Source organism: Hypoxylon trugodes, assembly GCF_022578975.1.
Source record: "Hypoxylon trugodes strain CBS 135444 unplaced genomic scaffold F4822scaffold_1, whole genome shotgun sequence".
NCBI classification, from domain to species: domain Eukaryota; kingdom Fungi; phylum Ascomycota; class Sordariomycetes; order Xylariales; family Hypoxylaceae; genus Hypoxylon; species Hypoxylon trugodes.
This window is the reverse complement of record NW_026250016.1, coordinates 136227-161439: the sequence shown is the minus strand read 5'-3', so window position 1 is coordinate 161439 and position 25213 is coordinate 136227. Positions and strand designations below refer to the sequence as shown.

At 46.3% G+C, this 25213-nt stretch overlaps 8 protein-coding genes across 8 annotated transcripts; 3 read left to right on the top strand and 5 right to left on the bottom strand.

The window, feature by feature from the left end:
- Positions 1 to 236: 236 nt before the first annotated feature.
- On the bottom strand, positions 237 to 1244 carry F4822DRAFT_1494 (uncharacterized protein). The gene is made up of 2 exons (XM_051452977.1): positions 867 to 1244; positions 237 to 811 (listed from the first exon to the last, which is right to left on the bottom strand). Exons 1-2 carry the CDS (start codon positions 1141 to 1143, stop codon positions 609 to 611), a joined length of 480 nt encoding a protein of 159 aa, XP_051318920.1. The 5' UTR covers positions 1144 to 1244; the 3' UTR covers positions 237 to 608.
- F4822DRAFT_1563 (uncharacterized protein) lies at positions 1245 to 2785 on the top strand. The gene is made up of 2 exons (XM_051453092.1): positions 1245 to 1681; positions 2035 to 2785. The coding sequence occupies exons 1-2, from the start codon at positions 1346 to 1348 to the stop codon at positions 2698 to 2700; spliced, it is 1002 nt and encodes a 333-aa protein (XP_051318919.1). The 5' UTR covers positions 1245 to 1345; the 3' UTR covers positions 2701 to 2785.
- A 2623-nt stretch (positions 2786 to 5408) lies between these two features.
- On the top strand, positions 5409 to 7161 carry F4822DRAFT_1553 (uncharacterized protein). Its single transcript, XM_051453074.1, has 6 exons — positions 5409 to 5669; positions 5737 to 5773; positions 5830 to 5915; positions 5975 to 6114; positions 6174 to 6410; positions 6471 to 7161. The coding sequence occupies exons 1-6, from the start codon at positions 5505 to 5507 to the stop codon at positions 6928 to 6930; spliced, it is 1125 nt and encodes a 374-aa protein (XP_051318918.1). The 5' UTR covers positions 5409 to 5504; the 3' UTR covers positions 6931 to 7161.
- On the bottom strand, positions 7088 to 9257 carry F4822DRAFT_383662 (uncharacterized protein). Its single transcript, XM_051456453.1, has 9 exons — positions 8674 to 9257; positions 8364 to 8620; positions 8194 to 8305; positions 8003 to 8146; positions 7931 to 7934; positions 7796 to 7845; positions 7664 to 7742; positions 7396 to 7587; positions 7088 to 7329 (listed from the first exon to the last, which is right to left on the bottom strand). The coding sequence occupies exons 1-9, from the start codon at positions 8996 to 8998 to the stop codon at positions 7212 to 7214; spliced, it is 1281 nt and encodes a 426-aa protein (XP_051318917.1). The 5' UTR covers positions 8999 to 9257; the 3' UTR covers positions 7088 to 7211.
- Positions 9258 to 13108: 3851 nt separating this feature from the next.
- F4822DRAFT_423605 (uncharacterized protein) lies at positions 13109 to 14456 on the top strand (the record flags this gene model as incomplete). The annotated part of the gene is made up of 2 exons (XM_051460006.1): positions 13109 to 13252; positions 13314 to 14456. The coding sequence occupies 2 exons, from the start codon at positions 13109 to 13111 to the stop codon at positions 14454 to 14456; spliced, it is 1287 nt and encodes a 428-aa protein (XP_051318916.1).
- A 508-nt stretch (positions 14457 to 14964) lies between these two features.
- On the bottom strand, positions 14965 to 16835 carry F4822DRAFT_383660 (FMN-linked oxidoreductase). The gene has a single exon (XM_051456452.1). It carries the CDS (start codon positions 16579 to 16581, stop codon positions 15460 to 15462), a length of 1122 nt encoding a protein of 373 aa, XP_051318915.1. The 5' UTR covers positions 16582 to 16835; the 3' UTR covers positions 14965 to 15459.
- A 1786-nt stretch (positions 16836 to 18621) lies between these two features.
- F4822DRAFT_1362 (carbohydrate-binding module family 1 protein) lies at positions 18622 to 20458 on the bottom strand. The gene is made up of 2 exons (XM_051452772.1): positions 19683 to 20458; positions 18622 to 19626 (listed from the first exon to the last, which is right to left on the bottom strand). The coding sequence occupies exons 1-2, from the start codon at positions 20011 to 20013 to the stop codon at positions 18746 to 18748; spliced, it is 1212 nt and encodes a 403-aa protein (XP_051318914.1). The 5' UTR covers positions 20014 to 20458; the 3' UTR covers positions 18622 to 18745.
- A 403-nt stretch (positions 20459 to 20861) lies between these two features.
- On the bottom strand, positions 20862 to 24763 carry F4822DRAFT_383656 (uncharacterized protein). The gene is made up of 2 exons (XM_051456451.1): positions 22230 to 24763; positions 20862 to 22168 (listed from the first exon to the last, which is right to left on the bottom strand). Exons 1-2 carry the CDS (start codon positions 24222 to 24224, stop codon positions 21425 to 21427), a joined length of 2739 nt encoding a protein of 912 aa, XP_051318913.1. The 5' UTR covers positions 24225 to 24763; the 3' UTR covers positions 20862 to 21424.
- Positions 24764 to 25213: the final 450 nt, after the last annotated feature.

The window sequence follows — 25213 nt, the reverse complement described above, 5'->3', positions numbered from 1 at the left end:
TTCACTGTAGGACATGATGCCTACCGTGTGGGCCTGTACAGTATATACTGTGCTCTTCTACACTCCCTACTAGTACTTGTAGGGCAAACATGTACAGTATCACTCATACATATTTGCACGGTACGCAACTAGTCTAACACCTGGAACCTTCCTACGCATTTGACGGTAATAGTGAAAGAACCAATTCTAAATGGTACTAGAGGCTTTTGTTCACGATCTTAAAGAACCTAGATGGAGAGAAATATCTTAGATAGATGATTCCATTAATGGCATTGGCGCTATCGAGGGCAAGTTAGACACCATGAAGGCATCTAATACTACCTAAATAAATTGCAAAAGATTCCTCCCCGGTTTGACGCCTCTCGACCAACGTGATGTAGATCTCATGTAGCTATAACCTGAATGACCCCGTACGCCATTGGTAAAATTCCATTGTGATGCCAAATCGCTGGTGAACCTACTACCTGCCCAGGTGGTAGTAATCCCTAATGCCTTCCAAACGCCCCTAAGATGCCTGCCTTAACACCCTTGAAAATTCCCTTAGGTGCTCCATGGATTCATACCGTGTGGCCTAAGCACTGTGTCTGATTAAACAGTAAACAGTTGAATTAAACCTCTTGATCAATCTCCAACCAGTCAGGATGATCCCTAGCTCGCCAAGGCTTGATACCCTTAGGGTTTGCTTCGCGGCTCTTCTTAGCTTGCTCGAGTACCTTCTTGCTTTCCTCGCTGTTGTAAAGGGTACCAAAGTCCTTGATCTGCGTGTTTGCAGCAGCAACTGACTTGACGAACACCTTATAGACTTCCTCGGCTGTTGTTTGTGTTAGTATTACTAAGAAACAAATGAACTGTGGGGCTATACGTACGTGTAGCATTGTGCGGAATGGTCTCTAGCATGCGTTGAATTGTTGTTCGCAGTTCTCTGCACTGTCCATAGAAACAGTGTAAGTTGGCAATCGAGTAGTTTATCGCTATGGGTAACTGCCGCCATCGCCAGGTGAACAAATACTTAAGGGACCCACGTACCTTGATATGAAGTAGATTTAACTGCTTCATATTTTTCTCCAGCTGCTCTTCTTCTGCTGTCTTCTTCCCATCCTTTGCCGTCGTAGGAACCAAACCAGATTCCAGGTGTGGCGCCATTTTCTTCTCTCTGCTTCTTCACCTTTACTTTCTCCTTTACTTCTCGATATTTTGATGATCTGACTTTCAATATAAAGAAGGCGAAACGAAAATTATTCAATCGTTTATTCAACTCGGATACCAAATCGGAGAAGAAAAGAAGTCGTCTGAATCAATTACGAAACAAAAATTTTCCAGTTCGTGACGAGGAATAATTGACAAGATGAAGGTTAAGGCGTCGGCTCCTGAGTTAAAGGGCAAGATGCAAGCGGGCAATCAGTCCAAGCTTCCTAGCGTGGCTATTCAGCCACAGGAGAATCAGCCACGCGGTACTAAGCGCGCACTGTCGGCTTCGATCGTTAGCCAACCCCAGCCCACCTACGAGTTACCTGATACAACCTCAGCACCCCATGTGGCTATTCACCCCCGTCCTTCTGGTCACCAAGCCAAGAAGCTGAAGGTTGGATACCAGGCATGTACACCTTGCCTTCATCATGCTCATGATGATTCCGACGAGGAGAAGGTGATTGAGATTGTTGATGCTAAGAATGCTAAAGAGGTAAGCTAACATTTTGAGTTTAACTAACCTCCACTGTCTGCATACATATGTACATGTACTGCTCAACCTAACCTTATACATCCATAACATTGAAGCTACCCCCCAACCTCCCAGCCTCTTTTCTGTTCCCCCACTTTCCCTTTCCTCCCTACCTACCTAACCTATCACACCCCTAGTCCACATGACCTTGTGGCGCCAAACTCTCTTTTCCCATAGTTCCCCACCCACCAACCAAAATTCCCTTTTCTGCACCGTCCCGGATCTTCGTCCCCAATTCAACTCTTCCCACTGTCCTACCGCAGCAATATTTGCGTCAACGCCAACGAACTCACACGGTGACCAACAATTTCTAGGCTACAACCACCACCCCGCCCTCGGGCCCCCCCAACACGGCCACGATGTCAGCAACCGACCCGGCCCCGCACGGCTCCCTCCGCTCCCCTCCCGAGGGCATTTATTCCACCTTCGACGAACTCATCGCCACCATTCAACGCTACGCGAAGGAACAAGGATTCGGCATCGTTAAGCTCCGTGCCAGCAACTATCGCGACAAAAAGCCCACTCGATACGACCTTGTGTGCGACCGGGGCGGCGTGGTATATAAGAGCACCGCGAAAACCCGCAACCCGAGCACGCGAAAGATCGAGTGTCCTTGGAAGGCCAAGGCAGTTTGTGAAGTTCAACTCCACAACCAGTGGCGCTTCCAAGTCCAAGTCGACCAACACAATCACGAACCCCGCATCAACAGCGGCAACCCGGGCCAAGAGAACACCCCGACCGCCCAGAGCATCCGAAGTCTTACGAACAAGCTGGACCGCATGAGTCACGATATGAACGTCGCTTTCGGTCGCATCGAGTCGCGTCTAGACACCATCGACAAGCGGTTAGAATCCATGGAGAGTCGTATGTCCGCCGTCGAGGCGCGCGTGTCTAATATGGAGAATCGAGGAACGGGCATGGAAGTTCCTATGGACAATATGGAGATGACAGGATCCATGCTGGATGGTCCCGTCATGTAAAATGACGACGACGACGCCAGCGCCTGGTAACTGCCCATCGTATATCGACAAAAATGTGACGATGCATCGTCTATAACTCGTCTACATACATATGAAGCACATTCCATAAAGGCAGGATGGTAGAAGGGACGCAAACGTTTTCGTTTCTCAGGGTTAGGAGGGCGTTCTTTTGTTTTTAAGGGAAAGGCTCAATTGTGCGTTCATGCTATTGCATTGCGATGAGAGGGGAGGCATGGTGCCAACTTTTTTTTTATTGCTCTCGAGGGAAAAGCCGGTTCTCGATTTGTTTTTCATTGATCCTAAAGGCGCAAGGCAAGTGAGCAAATCCATACTAATTTTTCGTTTCGGAGGCTTCAGGTTCGGTAAACGCGCGGTGGCTATATGGTACACGGAATCTTTCATCAACCCAACTCTTTTTCACGCCTAGATACGTTTGATCCGGTTTTCTCGACCAGTCTTCGATCGCATATCCGGATTACATGATTGCCTTCAAAGGCTACTTTCTTGATATCGGATCGCAGGAACAAGGACGAAGAACACGAGGCACAGTGGTCTAGCATCTTCGCCGATCTAAACCATATTATGGAAGTTGTGATGGCTAATATACCACATATAGCTCTTCCATAGAGACCACACCAATTGTATATGTTCTTAATAACGGGTCGCCTTTTTAGTGTGATGGATAATTACTGGCATAGCTCCGAATAATAACATCCAGAGGATTTATCTATTTCATCCGATATTTCGCATCATGGCGGTACGAGTTCCACAGTATGTATGTCTTCCACAGCAACACAGTATCCGCTAACGTTTCTATACTTAGCACCTGCGGTAACTACCTGCTGACCCTAATGCATACTTCAGATGTATGAACCATTCAGCTTCCAGAGATTATTGTCTCATTAATAAAAATTTATATATGAAAGCGACGACCTACTTCTATCAGAGCTATGTGCTGATCTTACCGCGATGGACGATTGGCTAGATTTTCATATCAATCTTCGATACTTCAAGATTCACTAGCATCGCTACATCGGCTCCTTAGGATGCGATACTGTCACGTTCGAATTATTTTTTGCCCTTCGAATCGCCCCTATTCATATCAAACCCAAATTTGTGGTGTCGCATAACAACACCCGGTTCATATCTCGATATGATTGCTAAGGAAATATCTGTTTAAATCAAGCACGTTATAAGTCCACCACATCAAAGGGAAGGTCCGATGTTGATCTACTATTATGACCTACAAATCTCGGGCTCCTTATGATCTTCGCCGCTCGGGATTTGCCTAAGAAGGATTTGAGCTAGGTTTATTGAGTCCGACCGGATTCCAACTAATGATCGACGTTTATCGACGCGTTCTCAAGCTTAAATACATACGTGCGTGTTGACAGATGATCGCATTACGAGGTGTGTTGCCATATAAGTGGAGTGCGTATCGAAGCCCTCACGTGAATTACTGTCAAGTAAATCTGGGGATAGTTGACTTCATATCTTCGAAACATAGTGAAAAATAGGGCTCTCACGTTGGTTGGTAGTATGAATTCTGCAGCGCAGCGGCGTAGTAACGTACCCGTTCGCAGACGCCGAGTTACATCGTCTGAAGAGCCCCATTAACTCGGATATCATTCCACTCGGAAGGATTGACATCCTCATGGTAGTGCCAGGGCGAAAAAAAATATGTTAGGGATCTCCAAACTCCATACAGTATCAAATAATGATACTCTCAACTAATTAATTGCAAAATCCTCAGACAGAATATGCAGCCAATTTTTCAATATCACTCTACCAATTGGTAACACACGTAGGTAGGTATCGGTGGAAGTTTTATACGGAACTTAGGAGAGACTTCGGCGATCAACTATATAATAGTTGACGTCGGATTTCGGGTGATAACGAACATAAATGATTATTACGAACACCAATAATTCTCGTCTTCACAGGGGTTCAATCACACCGGGCAACCCGAACCAGGGTACGGTATCAAAGCGGTCGGTGCGCTACCGAGTTGTTTTCCCTACAAGTGGTTCTGTCGGGCTCGACCCGAGTTTTATTGTCTAGGAATTCATCTTTTGGGCGGGGGAACCCGTCTTAGAAGGGATGTGACAGGTACGGGATCACCACTTATACCCTTGCCGACCCAATAAAGGGGAACCAATACCCTAGCTTGCCGGTGCATTCTCCTACATTTGCTGACGAACCTGGTTAGTATGTAGGTCAATGCGTATAAAATTTTCCGTCGTGTCCACGATACTTCTACTGCAATATGTGCAGATGCCATACAGGCTTCGCGGGGACCAACTAGTCACCGCTGCTTGCACACCTAGGTAGGTATGTTGTTTTGGTGTTACCAAACGCGAGAACGATGGACCACAAGTTGGGTTTTTTTTTCTCTTCTTCATCAATGCTACTTGACACCTATGCACATATGAATTGGCTACGATCGCAATTCAATCACAGGTTCAAGTATCATGTTGAAAACACCAACGAACCTTGTCAATTATTCCTTAATTTATGGTTCGGATTCTGGTTCATCATAAGAAGGTCCCTGTCTATACTAGCCATACACCTGGTACGCCAACACAGGTCTAGCCTACCGCGGATCCTATAGGTCGTCTCCACGACGGGGTTTTGCGGGTGAAAATAGTTGCAAGACACAATACCTAAACCTCAAACACAATTTCAATTCTCGGTTCTCTTCGTCTTTTTCGATGGTTGAGGTTATTGCGTCGACTCCGCGCTCGATCTGAAGCAGCCGAGAGTTCCTCCGTTTTGTTCGCTCGAATGTTATTGTGGTCCTTATTATGACATTCGTCTTCCCTCTCGAGAGGCAAGACCAGAATGCCATCCTAGCTTGCGGAATCGTGTTTACTCTTCTGTCGGTGGTGGTGGTTGGTCTTCGTGTGTTGGCCAGGCGCAAAGCGAATAGATTACTTGATGCGAGTGACTATTTGATCATTACATCATGTGTATGTTGAGGAAGCGCTTCACTAGAAGACTAATCATTGGACGATGCGATCGCTAATACCGTTTCAGATTGTCGTGGTCGCCTACCAAGCCATAGTCATTTCATGTTCGTGTTACCCGATTATACTGCGATACTTGATCAAAAACTAACCTGTTTGATAGCGGTTCTGGTGGCTGGATTGGGCTTCCATGTCGAAGAAATAAAACATAGATTTGGGATAGAGTCTGGTTCATCGCTATTTTTCAAGGTATGCGATGGTTCCTAATATGCCTGCTTTGTGTTGGCGGGATTTACTAACATGTACAGCTTCTGATTCCTATGCAAGTCTTATGGGCAGTAAGCCTTGCCCTCTGTAGGATTTCAATCATCCATCTGTTCTCGAGGATATTTGTAGTACAAAGTTTTATCATAATAGCCAGGGCTACTTATGTGTTAATTGCATTATGGTAAGTTCCTCTTACGTCGTCCTCTTGTTTGTCCAACACTAACGAAATGGGAACGAAAGGGCTCTGGCAGCAATATTTACCGCTTTTCTAATATGCCAACCTTTCCCATTCAATTGGGATAAGACGATCGAGGGAGGAACATGCGGAGATGCTATGGCATCGTGGATTACAACAGGCGCTTTAAATATGGTTTCCGATTTAATAATCCTAATCATGCCGATTCCCTATATACTAGGGTTGGAGCTGGCTTTGCCGAAGCGGTTGATACTTGCATCGACTTTTGGCGTAGGGATATTGTGAGTGTCACTTTCTCGATTTTGTATGTAACTTCACTTTCTAACGAGTGACTCTTACAGGACGTGCGTTATAAGCCTTTTACGAATTACCTCGATGACTACAATCGACTTCTACGACGTAACTTACACGATATCGCGCACGATACTATTCAGCGCTCTTGAACCCTGCGTCGCTGTAATACTAGCCTGCGTCATCACCCTACGACCTCTTTTTGGTGGACAATATCTACCGGATGGTACAGCGACTTTCAGCCCGCGAGCAATCGAGGCTATGTCGAGGAGAAATCCGAGCAGTCGCCATTTCAAACAACTCAATGACGAATCGGAGACGCGACTTAGGCCAGAGGAGGTTAGGTACCAAACATACATCACGAAATCGCCGGAACCATTTGCGGGTCTTGGTAGTATGGGAGAAGGACTTGAGATGGGATCAATCTCGATAAAACATGAATGGACTGTACAAGAAGAACGGCGGCCGACGACATCGGACACGAATATTGAGAAGAAGGAATTAGGGTAACTCCGCATCAGCTAAAGCTCAATCCTTCCAGTGCAAGATGAGCTATTCGACATCGTCTATCAGCAAGTTACCACACCTTGCTAATAGAGCTCAAGAAATAAACCAGTAAAATTGAGTCACATCTAATTATAAACAAATTCGGTCGGTTTACGAAGGTGATCTTTGTCACGAATGAACAATATTTATTGATGACGCTGTTGATAACCCGTCACATTCGAACCAAAAAGTCGACTATGTAATCTTTTCTACTCGTGAAGTGCTGTCATATCCAGAAAAATTGCTCAAAAATTCGCGAAAAGAAACTTCAAACCTTCCCATATCTCAGTACTCGCCGGCAGAATTTGGTTAGCGGGTAATGTGAAGCCATTCCGACCAGTGTCTCGGAGTTCAATGGCCCATCTAATAATTGCGTTAGTATTCGCCAACCAAAAAAAAAAAAAAAAAATGATACGATAATCCACTCACCCATATTCTGCCTTATTCACATCAGTCACATAGTCATTGCTACCTCCAGCTGTAGCGTATAAAGTAGCGCAAGTCTGGCCGGCAGTAAATCGAGTGCCATATGGCTTAGCGATAGCCGTAGCGAGGCTCTTTGCCAATAAGTCTTGTTTGTCTTGGTTTGATGTCGCTGCGGAGCATGAATAACCGTAAGGCCTACAACATCAATGTTAATAGACGATCATTAAGATGGGGACGACACCCGAAGGTTAGTAAAGGGGGCAAGGCTCACGTCAAGATGTATTGACCGTAACTATGCCAATCGATGTATAGTTTAATGCCGTTCTTAGCAGCTAGCTGGTCTCCCAAAGCTATATCAAATTTAGTAAGTTGCATCGTTCCAAGAGTAATTCTTAAGACTTACTGCGGATTCCAGTGTTTTCAGGTGTATCGCCAGCGGCAGCACCGCGGTATCTATAAAATTCGGTTAGCATATACACGGCCTCATAGACGAATACCGAATGGCAAAATTGACGAAAAAATTTATACTGAGACTCACGTTTCTAAATTTAAACATCCCAGTTAGCAAATATTCAAATCGCAGGGCATAAACTAAAACACGTAAACTAACCTGATCCTGGGCTCGTTGATGATCCCTCTCCATCCCACTTGTAGGGCCAGTTTCGGTTGACATCTGTACCGACGGCGGTAGTTCCTGAACGTGTCTGACGGTTTTTACGCCATAAGCGATCATTGGTTTGTGTGTAGAGGAAACCTATAAAAATTAGCTAATTTTCGCAATGGTATGTCGTTCTATCCTACCATCTGGGTTAACAATCGGCAAAATATAGAAGTCATAGTCGTCAACGAATCCCTTTATCGTGGTATCGTTGTCGTAATTAGCGACTAGCTGATATATGATGTACTCGACAACCTGCAACCACATATTAGCCTCGAAAAGGGGGATATAAGTCCATTAAACCCTAGTTTACCTTTGACGAGATCCACTCGCGAGCATGTACATTTCCATGGAAGTAAATAGCAGGCTTAGAGTCCTTGCCGCCACTTCCCCAAAGATGAATACCCTGGATGTCGCGATCCTCAAACGTCTTGCCAGCCGTGATGAGCTCTGAGTTGGAGGAAAATGATGACTGTATGTCTTTGAGGAACGTCAAATGGTCATCATATGCGTGATACGCGGTGAACCAAGATGGGTCTGGAAGAGCAGCGGCGCTCGTCGCATCCAGTCCTAAGCATTGTTAAAATATGTTCAATGTTTAAATTAAAAACCCCCTTACGTACTAGAATATTTTGCGAGCTCCCCTTCAAGGGCAATGTCAGCCCCGAGATCCTCACTCAGAATTTCCGATGTGAAATTCAATGCTTCGAAGGCAGGGAGACTCTCAGGCGGCACCGCAATATCGAAATGTTCCCCTTCCACATGACCATGGTTATGGGTTAGGTCAATAGCTTCGAGAGACTCTATATGAGCCTCAAAAGCCGCAACATCATTTCCAGTTGCTACACGAAAGATCTTGTAACCGTCATATACTATCTTACCCCGCCTATCGAGTCGTGAGGCAATCGCCAAAGGCGCGACTAGCGAAACGAGTTGAAGAAACTTCATAATGGCAGTTACGGATCAAAAGAACGAAACTCAGCGAAATAGTATGAGAAGGGAGGTGAGTCGGTGCACTTTATATTATGAAGTTATGGTAGCGGCTGTTAGCTGTAGTGGCGCCGTTCGATCTGTGGTGATATCGTTCTGACGGATGTACCTGATCGGGTAGGTCGCGCCCCCTGTGAAAGATGCAGATCTAGAATGATAAGCTTTAGCCTAGCTCGTGTGAGCATTTAATGCGCGGGAGACCGTTCAGTTACAGAAGGTACCAAGAAATGCTGCGGAGGGAGGATTAGTAGGAGTGCCACTCAACCAAGAGCAAACTCGCAAAGCAATACTGAACCAATTTAGCCTACCGAAGTATGTAACATGCGCGGCAAGGTCGAGTGGACCGGCATCTTGAATTCAGACCATTGGTTAAGAACAATCGGTCTCATTTATTAGGCTCTACGTGCCGAGCCACTATATCGCATTTTGATTAATTATTGCATACCTACCTACTTCCTAGGTTCCTAGCTTGCGCGATGTACTTGAGCTTCCTCATCCGGGGTTTTTGTAGGAGCTCCCAATCCCCCCCGCATGAGTAAGATGCGGTCGCTACCACCATCATCATCCCTGCTCGGCATTGGTACCCTGTTGATCGAGCTTCCTTCTATAGAGGGTTCGCCAAGGGTGCTAACAAGCTTAATCTTGTAGACTAGGTCGAGACCGTAGGTATGTAATAAACGGTAAAGATCACGTAATTGTAGTCTCATATGCTCGATTTCCAGATACAGAAGCCAAGTTATCGGGGCTATAATATATAAACAACATGGATGATACTTGAGTGTAACGATGTCCAGGCGCAGGTAGGTTTGGTGAGTCTTGTGCTACAGTCTGTCAACACTATTTACGCATTAAAAGTACACAGCGAGGTGCAAAATGGGCTATTAAATAATGTAATGACGCCAATATGTGAGGAGCCATACTAATATTAAAGAGTTCATAATTGGTTCCTATGATGAATATTGCAAGATAGGGGTCGAATTGACCAGCTTGTGTAACAAGAGTTAAACAGCACATAACATCATTCACGGGCTTACTTATCTGTACAAACATTGCATTGAGGTAGATTTATCGCCCTGAATGTCATGTATGCCTCAGATATAGAGTGATTGGAAAGATAACTCTAATTCCCTCTCTCCGAAATGTGCAAGCTACCAAAGCTCATTTTCCGTGTCCCGTGAGTGTCGAATTGGGTGTCTTGGTGGATTTATTTTTCCATAGCATCAGACTCAGGCCCTCGTACCCATCGCCCATCGGGATCTCGCCGCAGGCGCTTCCTAGGTCGTTTCTTCGTGCCCTTTGCAGCATTGTTGTCGTCTTCGTAGCTGCGCTTTGTGCTAACGGGCTTCTGGGTATCTGTTAGTGGCGCCTCATGACAAGAAAAAAAAATAATAACTAGATACTAACTCTCGGCTGATGTGGCGTTTTGATCATTGACTCCTTCATAGCTTCAAAGGCTTTGTCTGCAGCGGCTTGTTGCAAAGTCTCGGAAATAGGTATGCTTGACGAACAAGGCTTCTTCTCGGTTGTAATCGGCTCCTCCTTAGACTTGCGATTGTGCTCGGTAACATCTAAGACTTCAGGCGCTGGCTGTTTCTCGGACAACATGCTACTGCTGCCCGGTTCTCTATAATTATCTGACTCGTTTCGTCGCGTGGTATTGGTGAAGCTATCGTATACAGACCGTACAAGCTTTAGAGTAGGTGTCATGAGGCGCCTACCAATGTTCCTAGCCCCGCGCATTGTTCTATTCGGGAATACTTTGACTTTTGAGAATTGAGATGGGCGAGGTTTTTCTTGCAGTGCTTGAGGATCGTGCGAGTCCATAGTTGCCGCTAGGGAAATCGATATAATATTTGGATATGTGTTGGATTCAATTTGTGTGTGAATGGGTCGAATGAGACCCAGGCAAGCCGAACAGATATTGAGTAAAATTTTCGAGTGACGGCTACAGGTTGCTTACCAACCTAAGGTAGGGAAGGAATGTCTTGGTATGCGAGAGTCGTTATGTTACTCTTTTTCGTAATGTCTTCTTGTGACGAACCTATACCCCACCAGGGTATAGTCGTTGCTGGATTGGCTAATCCGGGGTGTCTTGATTTGAAGGTAACAATATCAGTAGTAGGTCAAATGCTTTAGGTAAGTTCTGTTCGTCAGAGAGGCTTGGAGTCCTCTCACTATGTCTGAAAGAATAGTCTTAGATTGATAACTAAAGAGCTGTGGAAAGAGTGACTAGATACATGGGAGATGTTTGGTAGTTATATAGACATTCCTTCCTCTCGTTCCCTTGTGGATGAGACTGGATACCTTCATCCATCTTCATCCATGTCACGTGTCGTTTCTTGCTTCTGACCTTACCCCACTTCTCCAGGAAGAATGATATTCCGAGGCGTTGTACCCCTGCAAGAGTGTTTGGTTTGTGACACTTCTATGCCAAATCGGAACTAGAACGGGAAAAATTTAGGTGTTCGATACCAGGGCAAAACTACGCAGACATCATTTTAATTAGATAATGCCCAGATTCTTCGATACAACTCCTAGTTTTGTTATAGTTTTGAACTCCTTATCTGGTTACTTATCTAGGGCAGGTGCACCTCTAAATTTCGGTGTGGTTAAGGTAACCTTAGCTTACGCCTGTACAACCCGAGTTGCTTGTGGGGAACCCCGTGAAACTTAGCTATTTCCTTTTCCGTCCAATAGCCCCCTTCTGATTGGATAATATAGTGACACAACGTCAATGTTGGGGAAGTTGCGCCTTCCATCAACCATCAACATGAGAGAATATAGATGTACCTAGGTGCTTGATACAAAGATGCAATCAGTTCGAAGTCCTCTGGAGCGCTGAGCTTTTTTGTGAGCTTTCGAGATGGCGTTATAGCTCGCAGGGATGTACCTAGACGTACCTAAATAATCTATGAGTTCGTGATTCTCTGTACCTAGTGTTGAGGAGAAGGTGGTGTAGAAATTTGATAAGGACTGAAGCAGGCATATATGGATACATGTAACTGTAGCCACCAACTACGGAATATCTAGGTACAAATGTGAGTTAAAAATTAGGTATGCTGCTACCGGCTACTACAACAGTTGCTATTGGTTCCTTGTACTACAGATAGGTACTAATTGCTGCATCGAGCCACGAAATAATGGAATTTTTAGGGGTAGACTGCTAGGATGTACTATCTAGGTTTTTAGGTAGATAAGAATTTGCTAGGAGAACGATTGGTCAATGGGTAGGCTTTTCAAACACACAGTACCTACCCGTCCGCTTATCAAGTTTGGTGTAGCAACTAGACCACTAAAACGCGTGGACACGATAAAATTTATTGGGAAAGAGCTCCAGGGCTAGCTTCATCAAATTACCTATTTTATGGTGGGGGACGAGTTTCAGCAATCCCTCTTCTCTTCTCTTTTCTTCCTCCCACAAGTTCAGGTAATTCTTCCACTTATTATTCAGAATATTTGACCTTTCCTTTGGTTCATTTTCTGAAGCAACACTTGACTCACCATCTATTCCACACTCTTCATTGTATTCACCAGCAACTGTTTCCTCCAATATTCATCTCTTTTACTGGAGTGATTCACTTGTCCATCACCACATCTTGATCTTCAGCGCGCCACCAGAAAACCAACACCTTTACAGTTATTGGAACATCGTAGCAACTTATTTTTGCGGCAGACTGCCTTGATCAGCACTCGACACTGGATATTAATTTTATTTTTACCTTGTTCTTCACGTTTACCTTCACACTCAATCAAGCCGACACCCAGACCATCTTCTATTTCTCGTAAGTTATTTTTCTTCTGTTACAACTGACTCCCTCTCATATTACACATGCTCGACCGCACTGTACGTACTCATGGTCAATCAGGCCTTGTACACAAACTTTCTTGTCATCTCTTCTTTGCAAACATTTCTCGATCACAGTGTCAAGTCCCTTTAACCAGAATCCCCTAGCCACCCCACTCTTATTAGCCATCACGGTCTTTTTTCTTCTTCTATTCCTCTCCATCCTCTAACATCTTCTGCTTCATAGAAAACAATCTAAAGCGTGCGTGGCATTCAATCCAGAAATGGCGGATCAACAAGACAAGTACCGCGACTCGAACCACATGGTCGAGATGGGTGACTCACGACCGGATCGTTCCCCGCTTTTGACTCAAGACGATATCAAGTCGGAGAGTAGCGATGATATCGACATCAAGACTGAATACGAGGTATTTAATAATCCGGTTTTCTATTTTTTGTTTTCGCTTGGAAACTGACACTAAGAAACAGGAATCCCCGCGCAAGCGATCTAGTCCTGACAGCGACGATGGCCAAGGTCCACGCAAACGTAGATGCATGACACCGGGTTCATCGGTTTGCAGCGACTCGGCTGACCCGGACGATCTGGAAATCTATGATCACTGTAGCTTCAAAACAACTTTAGACATCGACCCCAACGACGCATCCCACGATGATGGACTCGGCAAAGCCATTGACCAGGTCTCCAACTCTACTCCAGAGCGTCGACGTACGGTACAAAGCCCTCCCAGCCTTCACTTGAGCAATGTCATCGATATCTTTGCCCAAAATCCTCTTACTTTTGGATCGCGTCTGTCTCCGTGGTTGACGCACAAGGTCGTTGATGCTCTAGATCCCGCACTGCCCAAGGCCGTAAGGGATGCAGCGATGTTACTTCTTCTTACTGAGTATCACGATGAAATTGACGACACTGGATTCTTTCAATTTGTGAAGCTTCAAGCGGCTTACAAAGAATTCTACGCCCCATCGCACGATGCACATGAACCCATTCCACGCCTCTTCCTCGAGGTTCTAAGAGCGATCGCAGTGGGTGTTGAGGACGCGAGAGACGAGATTTACAAGATGGTTCCGAGCCTCAACCCAGAGTATGGAAGCAAAAACGCCAATGGAACCGACCACATGGAACGCCCTTGGTCCTGGGACTGCGCCCAAATGACTGTGGGTGTAGTTTGTGATTTCGATGACGACCCGAAGAAGTGGCATGAGTATCAACTAGGTCTTACCGCGGAGTTCGGGCACCCCTTTACCCATCCTCTCGCTCGCCATGATCCTTCTCTCACGACTTTACGTCCATTCTATTCTGTGTATGCCGATCTCAAGAAGTTCTGGAACGTGCACATCCAACATGCGCACTGGACCACCGACATTGAGGGATATTGCTCATCGCTCGAAATCGTAGAGGTCGATGGCGAAGAGGTACTCAAGGTCCACCAACTTCCTACCAAGAAGGACGAAGCCCCCGCCTCACACACAAATCATCCCGAGATGGAGAAGAAGCTACGTTTTAGAAAATTACTGAAGATGGAGGGCATCGAGGACCCAGAAATCATCAGCGCCGCCGTTCGATGTTTCGACAAATGTATGAACGCTGGTGATTCGGAGTTGGATTCTTAGGAAGGAGAGGTGACTAGGGTGACGACACTCTACATATTGATTGCATCTATGGCGGTTTTGCGGGACGCATTTCCTGGATTCAGTTGGTGCTAAAGGAAAAGCGTAGTTGGTTTGACGATTTGATTTCATAGGAATGTTTAGGGAATGGCCATGGTTGGTGCTCGTCTCAAGGAAGAGGCATACAGGCACGCATGGCATTCCTATAGCGGTTTAAGGCACTGCGCACCGAACCCGGCTGTACTGGAGTCGGAAGGATATTATTTGTGCCTTAGGAGGATGATATTTTGCGAATGAGGACATTGCAGGAGACTCGATTTCCGAGAGATAGCTATTTCATGGCTCCATTGCATTGGTCATAGTTAGATTATAGGCGATTATAGGCATACAGCAATTATACCCCCAAATCAATTTAATTTGCAAAGCTTGTCAAAAACGTGTTGTGATTTTGTCGTCGTGAGATTAACTATTGGGACTGAAAATTCCCAAACATGATGCTATTCACACCTTCGTCGCGCAATCCCCCCCTCCTTCGCTCCGCACCAAAAAAAAAAAAAAACGGACACCCTCTTCCAATTGAAGTTCCTATGTTCCATTTGGCTACCGGTATTTATATTCCTTTAGGTTGCCTTTAGATAATTATTTAATTTTCTAAAGCTAGATGTACGTGGCCATTGCCACGCCCGCTATACACATTGTACATAAAATCCTCCCGTCGTATCCGTGGCTCGTTGGCGCCCGACATTCTTTTAGACCTATATTTGATGCGTTTCTATGCTTATCTATTCTATTTAATTTCCATGTGAATTTAACATAGGTAGAATATTTATGCTTATGTTCGTTTTGTATAGTATAACTCCTGGTACTTCAAAACACAATTATTGACTCCATCGTCATGAATATTCAATATTGAAAGAGTACACAAACACAAGCAATATCTAGCGAATAGCACTTTCTAGGCACCTAACGCCATATGGGAACATTACCTAGCCATCCAAGCAAGAACTTAAGCTGCTTGAGCAAAATCCTCGCTGAAAGGGTAATCGATATAGCCCTTTGTACTTCCCGCAGCATAGAATGTACTGCGATCGTACTTGGCCAACGGCAGACCTTTCTTTATTCGGAACGGTAGGTCTGGCGTTGAAATGAAGAACCGTCCGAAAACCACAGCGACGTCATTATCCTTAAAGACTTCGTCTACCAGCTTCTTCGCTGTATCCGGCGCGTAGCCACCCGCAATCAATACGGGGGATGTGTTATCCCAAGCCTTGACTGCGAATGAGAGCTGCTCGGAGGCCTTAAAATCTGCGCTAGCTTCGGGGTTCGAACTCAACATATCGTGAGATTGGACGACATGGAGGTAAGCTAATTTAACCTTGGAGAGTTCCTTGATCAGATATGTGAACTGCGGGATTGGGTCGGCCATTCGCATGCCCTGGAATTGCGACCAAGGAGAAAGGCGGATTCCGACTCTATCTGAGCCAATAGCACCAGTGACAGCGTTAGCAATCTCGAGCGCGAATCGTGCACGATTCTCGATACTGCCGCCATATTGGTCGTTCCGCTTGTTGGATACATCCTGAATGAATTGATCGATTAAGTATCCGTTTGCACCATGAATCTCGACACCGTCGAAACCAGCTTCGACCGCGTTTCGTGCCGCCTGAGCGAAATCGGCCACGAAAGATTGTATTTCATCAACCGTCAACTCCCTAGGCACCGGTTTGCCCTCCTCAGATGGTATATTGCTCGCGGACACTAGGTCAAAGCCCAGTGATTTTATGGTCTCCGGTGTCGCAACACGTCCCAACGCCCAGAGCTGCACGAAGATGTAGGAGCCTTTGGCGTGGACAGCATCTGTCACCTCCTTCCACCCTGCTATTTGCTCTTTGGACCAAATCCCTGGGGTATAGAGATAGCCTGCTCCCCGTTTTGAGGCATAAGTTGCTTCGGTGATGAGGAGTGTTCCCGGGACAGAAGCACGTTGTCCATAATATTCTTTCACAAAAGGTAGAGGCACACCATTTTCGTCTGAGCGATACCGGGTCAATGGTGCCATGACCAGGCGATGCTGGAGGGTCGCATTGCCGACTTTTAGCGGCTGGAAGAGGCGCGATGACTGGGCCATGTTGCAGTAGTTGATCGGGGATAGGTGATTATACAAAAATGTGCCGATGTCCTTCGGAGTTGGAGATGGATCTGAGAGAAACGGTGACCCTCAACGGCCGACTTTCCCATTGAATATATACTCGTTTTCATTGTCTAGACCGTGTGACGGATCGATCTCTAGCCTCCCTTAGCTTCCGATGCATCTAGAAGTAGTTCGCAATTAGTTCCACAATATACGCGCCTAGGTAAAGGACTAGGTATGCGCGACGTAGCATTGCGCAAGCTATCTAGCAAGATTTGTAAGTGAGTGGATTTATAAGCAGCACATCCTGCAAGTTTCGTTAATGGGTTAGGTAATTTGTCTTCTTTCCCTACACAACTTTTTCTCAGCAATCGTGGGGGCTTATTCATGCATACGGGCCCTATGGCGTTATATAGGGAATATACATTAAGAAATAGAGGATGAGCATGTTAAAATACAGGTACCTATAAGGTATATGTTTCGTCTTTAGGTTGACCTAATTGGCTGCTACTCGTATATTCAGGTTTGACGTCTACCTCCCTTACTAGTGCTCAGTAAAGCAAGCCAACCATAGCTGTTCTGACTCACCATTACAAGAAATCGCACCCTGACGTTGATACTTCTGCCTAGAGGGATTCGCCTTTGCCAAGATAGCCGTCGGCCGGTGACTCAATGATATCATAATGAAGAGTGAGTCTTACAGCATTAAATTAATATGCGTCTACTTAAGCGCGACGCACCTTGCGAACACCGTGTCTCGTGTCTCGCGTCAAAGTGTACTCCGCGGGACTCTAAAAAGACAGTTGTCTAAATCGAATTCATATTGTGATGGGATTGTCGGTGAAAGGTCGCCTCCCGAGAAAGGGTATGGAGTCCCCTCCATCACCGTAAAGATGGCGCAGAAGGAGATATGGCCTGAGATAGAAGGCAAAGGGGTTTCCGTACTCGGGTCGACCTGCATAGTAGTTAGCTGATCGAGTGCGGACAATGCGCGCATCGATGCTGTTGCTACTACTTCACCCCTCCTCCTCACCTGATTGTGGACCTGAACTCGATACTACCCACCTGGGAACGAGACACGATCAGACATCGGGAATAAAATTATTCCTTCTCCCCCGTCCCGATATTCAGGGCGCGGGGTCGCCACGTGTGCCGTTCCTTTCCAAAAACGAACATCCGGTTACTGTCTTGGGCGCTCCGTAGTAGCGTGTCCGATATCCGGGTTTGAGGCCGAAACGCCAAGAAACAGGGGGTTCAACACCGCTAATTCTATGTGCTGTTCAGCATTAGTAATGATCAACATTTTAAAGCCGAGCAGCATCGGATCTTACAAGTCGTGTATTAGTGTTGTTTATCAAGGGAGATCATGTTACCCGCTTGCTTCCCCATCAGAGTTGTCACTCATCGGTTCCGTACGAATTAGGAAATAACACCGAAATATTTAGTTTATAGCCTTCCCGAAGTTGTCGAAGTTAGGAATATGATACTTACACCTTATCGTACCCGTCCTCCGGGTTGATACGTTAACCCACTGACACGACGTGATTAAGAAGACTTCAATAAGCCTTTACATACCCTTCAAATCCCGGATCGTACCGATCGGGGGGCTTAGTGGTGGGGGTTGTTGTACCTCGTATTGAAAACAGCTGAGTTTTCATATGAACTGATATCAATGAACCATTGACGGTAGAAATACCTCATGATATGGGAATAAACCCTTTTTGTAAGGGGTCTCATTTCATCACCGCCGAGAGAAGTCCGTGTTTGATTATGGAATTTGATTCTTATTGGTGTATGTTATAATTGTAAGATACGTCTTGTGGAGAGTATAGTAGAGTGTGTAGTATCTTGGAGAAACGTAGTTAGGCAGAGGGTAAGTTTTGCTGACTGAGACCCTATTAAAAAACAAATCTGAGCCTCAACGGATCTTAGACTGATCTATATTCGAACTCATATTCGTCTATGTGGATGCTCATGGGTCACACGAGTACCACGGTCGCAGATAGCTTGGGTTACCTAAATGGCTAAGGAAATTGCGAATAAATCTGGTATTATTAAAGTCAGCCTTAGAAATCCTAAATATCAACATTATTAATCTTGTTCTGCTCTCTCTTTTCACTGACTTAGCTGGTAATGTGATATGGTCCTCAGAGGTACCAGTTTACACGCACTGCGAATAATAATCATTCGTCGCAGCACAAGAAGCTCCAGCCGCGCAAGCCGTACACCCCGAAAATCCTTTCCCACCACATTGTCCATATTTCGCCACAGCGCACGCATCCGCCGTAGCGGTAGGCTTAATAGCAGTTGATAGCGTCGTAACAGTAGCCGTATCCGAAACTGCACTCTTCGTTGCCGCGGCTTTTAGTACGCTACTAACGGCCGTATACGCAGGTTTCTGCTTCAAATTCTCGTCCCACAGCAGCGCAGCACCCGCACCGTTGAACACAGATGGGATCCAACTGTATTTATCGGTGTAATCCCAGATGGTAATACCAACGCAGGCTTTATTCGCAAGACACGCCTTGGTCACAGTCGTGTAGTCATCAGCCTGTTGTTTGAGTCCGGAATCACTAGCAGGTAGGCTTGAGAACCGGATATCGAGCTCCGTGTACGCGACCTCGGTGGCGCCGGCGGAGAGATATGATTTTATCGCGCTCTCAAGACTGCTTTGACTCGGGATCGAGCCTACGATTAAATGCGCTTGCATGCCCACACCGTCAATCTTAGCGCCTGCATCTTTAACGAGCTTGACGATCTTGGCGGCGGCGGCTTGCTTGGAGCCCGTACCCTCAATGTTGTAATCGTTGTAGTACAGTTTGGCGCTAGAGTCGGCGGCTGCGGCGACTTTGAAAGCGAGAGGAATGTACGACTCACCTAGGACCTTGTAGAAGACGTTGTCGCGGTAGGTGCCGTCTTCGTTGAGAGCTTCGTTGACTACGTCCCACGAATAACATTTTCCCTTGTAGTGACCCACTTCGTTAGCGATGTGTGTGTTGACGACGGACGTCAATTGGGAAGTCGACCATGAACCATCGCTGACTAGAAGCGGTATCGTTAGAATTCATTTTAATTGCCATGTTGGGATGTGAACGTACCCCAACTTGGTAATTGCGAATACCAAACGAGTGTGTGACACCTCACAATCTGATTGTTAGTCTTGGCAAAGTTCACGATCTCATCGCCTGAGTCGTATGAGAAGGAACCCTGGCTCGATTCGGTGTACTGCCACTTTTGTCCATTGCCCGGTGTAATTTGACCGAACATGTTAGAATCTTTCAGGATCTTGACATAGGCCGAGTCAGATAGCTCGTTATTGTCTGTCGCAGATCCGAAGTAGAGCTTCCCGGCTGCTTTGGCAAGCTGGTTAAGCTGTGCCGCAGCACCGGGAATCGCTAGGAGCGCCGTCGTTGATGTGAGGATATGCATCGTGAACGAGATATCCAATTGCTCTCTTCAGTTTGGGGTTGGCGATGAGGAACACTAAAGCGACTAAACAACGAGCGGGCGCGTTGACATCTATGACGAACCTCGGTATATAACTAACAATCGAACCCCTGGACTTCAAATCCATAGCGACGGTATCATACTCGATCTTTCCGTTAGGCGGTGGGCCAATAGACCATTACAGACCAGTTAATGCAAGGATTCACGTAGCCATCATGCCTCTTTTTGTTGCTTCCGTAGGATGGAGAGCCCGTCCCGTGCGTCTTCTGAGATTTAGTCATTATGCTAAGAAAGCGAACCTTTCGATTATAGGAGGTTTGTGGTAGGACAATAGTGGATAATTAGCTTCTTTAAATCGGGATTCTCAGCAAAATACAACTGTGCCGGACCTTGTAAACCAGGGTAGGCCTATTCCCGAGGGGGATATTGTAACATCGTAAAGGCTCTAGGTCCCCTAGAACTCGTAGCAGTGTAACCGTTCGCCTAAAATGTCGCTTTTCTCCACCAACCGGCGTTGAGGCTCTTCGTTATTGTTTAGGGGACGGACAGTATCTTCCGTATACTTAACTCGTTAAGTGATAGATATGCTAGCTATTGTAGCGCATTTTTCTTCTATTATTTGACATTATGCTGTGGCGCTAGATACGGTCACGCGATCCATGACCCCAAATGTGGTATACTAGAGACATGGTATTGGTGATGAATTCGATTGACACCGCTGTGCGATGCTTTGGGGACTAGGTACTAGAAGAGTCAGTGTTGTCGCAATGAAATAAGCAACGTTAGTAATTCATCTAGATACGTAGGCTCGAGATCAAAACATACCTAGGAGTAGAACTTGTGTGGTACCGTTCCTAGAACCATTGGGGAATGCGACTTGTCGCAGCTATATACATCACGGTATCTCAGGTAGTTCAAACAACACATCGAAGTAGATCGCAATACAAATAAATAATGCAAAATGGATGCTGTAATTTTCATAAGTACTGCCTCATATTGATATGTAACACCATGCCATCTCGCGTCCTAAGACCGCAATCTAAGTCGGGGAATGAATCGCGAGAGTCCAGAGATAGAGCAATGCATTTACGCACCGATGCAACCCAAACACCATCTTGTGAAACCCATTCCTATACATCGTCAATCTTCGTGCTTCGGCCAATATCATCATTTTATTACCACCCTTCGCATCTCGATCATTAAAAAGAGTACCTCCCCAGACCTAGCCGTTCTCTAATGATAATCCGAATGCAACTTTTTCGTAAAATGCCTTGCTTGGGTATCAAACCAATACTCCAATGCCGAGAATGATGATTATAGTCGACCTAGCTCAAAAAATTTGGACTCCTCCACTAATACACCTCTTGAATGCTTCTCTCGATATAAGGGTCAATTAACTTCGTCTTTCTAACAAACCACCAGCCATGGTCAGCGTCATAGGTAATGCTGGTCGTTGGATTTCTACGCTTCTGCTTGGAACTAGCCTGCCCCCCGGTGTTCTGGGATGAGGTACGTTGACTCTCCCACTTCGCTCCGTAAGCCTGCCATGCGTGCCGAGTCCTTCATCCGCACTATCTGAATCACCGTCATCGTAATCGGCCAACCTTGCGAAATAATCGGCTAAGCCATCCACACTAGGTGTTCCGACGACAGTATCATACTGCGGCGGAGGCGTAGGCATGGGTGGCGGTGGATCGTCGTCGTCAAATGCAGGAGGGTTGAAACTTGGGTATCTCATGAGATGCATCGGACGGGGTGCACTTGGCGCGTTTGATTGTCGCTGTACGGGCTGTGAGCCACCAGCAGGATGTTGTTGTAGGTGGGCAGCAGGCGGCGGTGCGATACCAAGGGAGTCGGTGGTCGCAACACTTATGTTGTTGGCGTCAACCGAAGGTATCGTGCCAGTACTAGACGCAGGGCTAGGGTTCGTCGCGAGAATTTCGGCGTCGGGGCATCCACAGCTGGCGTGCTGGCGATACATAGGCTGATCGGCGCCTGAGTATTCGGGTAAGGCGGTGTTTGCTTGGGTAGCTCGGCAGTTCAGCACGGTGAAGGGTGAATCGATACTGATCTCAAAATGCCGACGTCGCTTACCCGCCGGGTCTTCGGGGTCGAGACGAGAGATACGCATCACGATCTACAGCACATTAGTCTCATGTCATTTGGGAGAAGAATCCGAGGATAATCGGAGAACATACCTTAATCCAGTGGTATACATTAACATTCTTCCAACTGCAATCTGGATGCAACCGCAAGCTCTTATCTTTGGCCATTTGCTCGCATGTTGGAATCTGGACGTTCATCTCGATCTCTGTCGACCCCCAATAAGACTCTAGGCCCAAATCCAAGTCTCCTAGTAGATTATCCGATGGGTCGGGTAACGGTTCGGGTAGTCTGTGCGCCCTCGAAGCCTCTACACTACGTCGCCGTTGCGCGGCAAGTCGCGCTTCGTGTCTTTGGTCGGGTGTAAGTTCGCCACCACTCAGAACTCTCACTTCGGACGCATCAAACTGCTTATCAAGAGGCTTCCCTGCCGATTTCTCCAATAACAATATTTTCCTCCCCGGATCCTTCCGCGTAACTCGACGATCATTTGTCCAATATTCGATGGACTCGGTGACAAACACTTTCAGCTTGTGCACCTGCACTTTGGCTAATGGAGTAAGCTTGAATGCGATGGGTATCTTCGTGCCAATAGGAAAAGACTTCCCCGATATCATAATGTCGTAGTGAAGTTGATCTTCCCATTGTCTACTGATGGAAATAGGTTCCGTCATCTCAAGAGATAACTGGTCAGGAACCCGAACGATACACACCTCTTTTGAGCCGTGGAGGTTCGGCTTGAAAGCACCGGCCCGGTCAACTATCGTTTCTAATTCCCATTTGACCGATCCAAACTGTAGCTTAGTAGTCTCAAGTTGGTGGTGGTCAATTGGTAGTTCAAACGAGTATTCATATATGCCGGGGTAAAAGACTTTATATGTCTTTGGCTGCACAACATTAGGATTAGGGCTATCTCCTTTTCCAAAGCTACGAGACTGGACCGATTGCAACGATAGTCGCTTATAATCACGAGCCGTCAGATGTGCGGTAGGTCTGTTCTTAAGCGCTAAAGATATTGTCGACTGAGTAGGGGACGCAGCACGGCGGGCAGTAGCGCAATCGGCTGTGTTTCGTAACGTATATGCGCACTGATTTCCGAACTCTGTCTCCCATGTCTCGTGCGTGGCATGAAAAAAGGTCAACACCTGCGTTCTAAGAGACTCCTCTTCAAATTGCTCGACTTTTAGCGGGGGGATGCCCTCAGGCCATTCCGTCCTCGCTCTACCGTGAAGCTTGAGGGTAACCGACTTAATTTTCACGTTTTTGGACACTTTCAACTGTAATTTGCCTCTTAAAAGTGCAGTCGAGTTAGCAGCATCGTTTCGCGGGTGGCCATCGTGCTCGAAACCCGTAAGAAAGACGTTTGGCTCCGCTAATATTATTGAGCACGCAACCCCGCTCCCACTAGCAACAGGTTTTGGTACCTCCGTCACCGAGCTCATTATACTCTTGGCGGAGCGTACCGAGATGATGCTATTCCTGTGGGGGTTATGCGAAGCTGGTGTTAAAATCGGAGACCGTCCTGGCCCCGATAAAGCAGGTGTCCCTAGCATCGCGGAGGCACCTGGAGGAGAAAAAGCAAGCATAGAATGCGGTCGAGCACGTAGAACACCCGTAGGATTCGGTCTCGGTCTCGGTATCGAATCGGTTGGGGCGTTGGCGACGTTGGGGGAAGTTGGTGACGTAGGACTATCGGTGGCGACGTATTGCGAAAAATGTAACTTTAAAGGTCCCAATACTTTTTCAAATACCCGTCGTGATGAGCTTTTTAGTCCAGGTCCGTCTTCCTTTTTAGCTTCCGTTCCTTTATTTTTACCCTTCTTGAACTTGGCCGGCTTAGATTTGGTGAAAGCAGACGGTCTTAAGTCAGGAGGAGTGTAACCAGCTGGATAAGATACGATGTGGATAGACTGGGGTCGACGCGGACGTGGTCGGATATGCGGAGTCGGCAAGCTCGGAGTTGCTCGGTGCCTCCGATCTGAGGACCTCGGCCGATAAAAGACGTTCCCAGCTACGGGATATGCGTAGTGATCTGAACGATCTGGGCCGCTAATGTCTGTCATGATGCCGTTAGGATAAGGATAACTCATTAAAAAAAATACTCGGCTATCAAGAGTACGCAAGGGCAAGAAAGCGAACCAGCGGAGAGTGCTGTCGTCTATTCCGCCTGCCCGCCGAATCGGAGGGATAGGTGCTCAAGATATTCCCCAGGAGTACATGCTAGGCTGATAAGAATTGCACCATATAGTAGGATGACCGGAACAAGCAAACAAGCGGACGGTGCAGGCGAGCAGACTTTTTAGTCATGCGCTAGACGCCCTATGCCGTGATATGTATGCTATGGTATGCTAGAACAGGAGACCAGTTATGGGTGGTGAGAATTCGATGTGGATGTGTATGGGGGAGTATCATAGGTAGGTAGAAAGTAAGATGTAACTAAAAAGTAAATGTAAGGTAAGAGAGGGAAAGGTGGGATGGTAGGGCCACAAGGGAAATGATGAAAGATAAAAGATTAAAAAAATAAAAAATAAAATAAAAGTAAATCGAAACCAAAACGAGAAGAAAGTACGATGAATGATGCCGCTCATGTGAGACAGAAAAGGAAGGAGGGCTGGGCCCAAGGTTCAACTTACCAAAGGTGAATCATAAACAAGTCATGATTGACACTGGGGAAGGAACCAATTCTATGGGTTGTCTGTACGTGAATGCGTGCGCGAATGCGGTGCACTGGGTTGCGGTTGCGGTAATGTGCGGGTATGTACCGTGGCAGCCGTGGTAGGGTAAGATCGATGTAGATAGGTTCAAAAATCAAAATGTTTGGTAGATCAGGTATGTACAGTAGGTACGAATGAATATGTGCGTGGTCGTATGTAGATTGATGTATGTATACTTTAAATTATATGACTTGGTCGAGTTAAAATGGGAAACGGCAGGGTCAGATCAGATAATAGCCGTTTGGAAGGAAACACCTGGTTGGAGAGTTTTGGGGATGAAGGCCGGGATACTGCTGCGAATGCGATGCGATTGAAGGCAGGTTCGACTAGGAAGTAAGGAAGTAATGATGTACCTAACAAAGTAG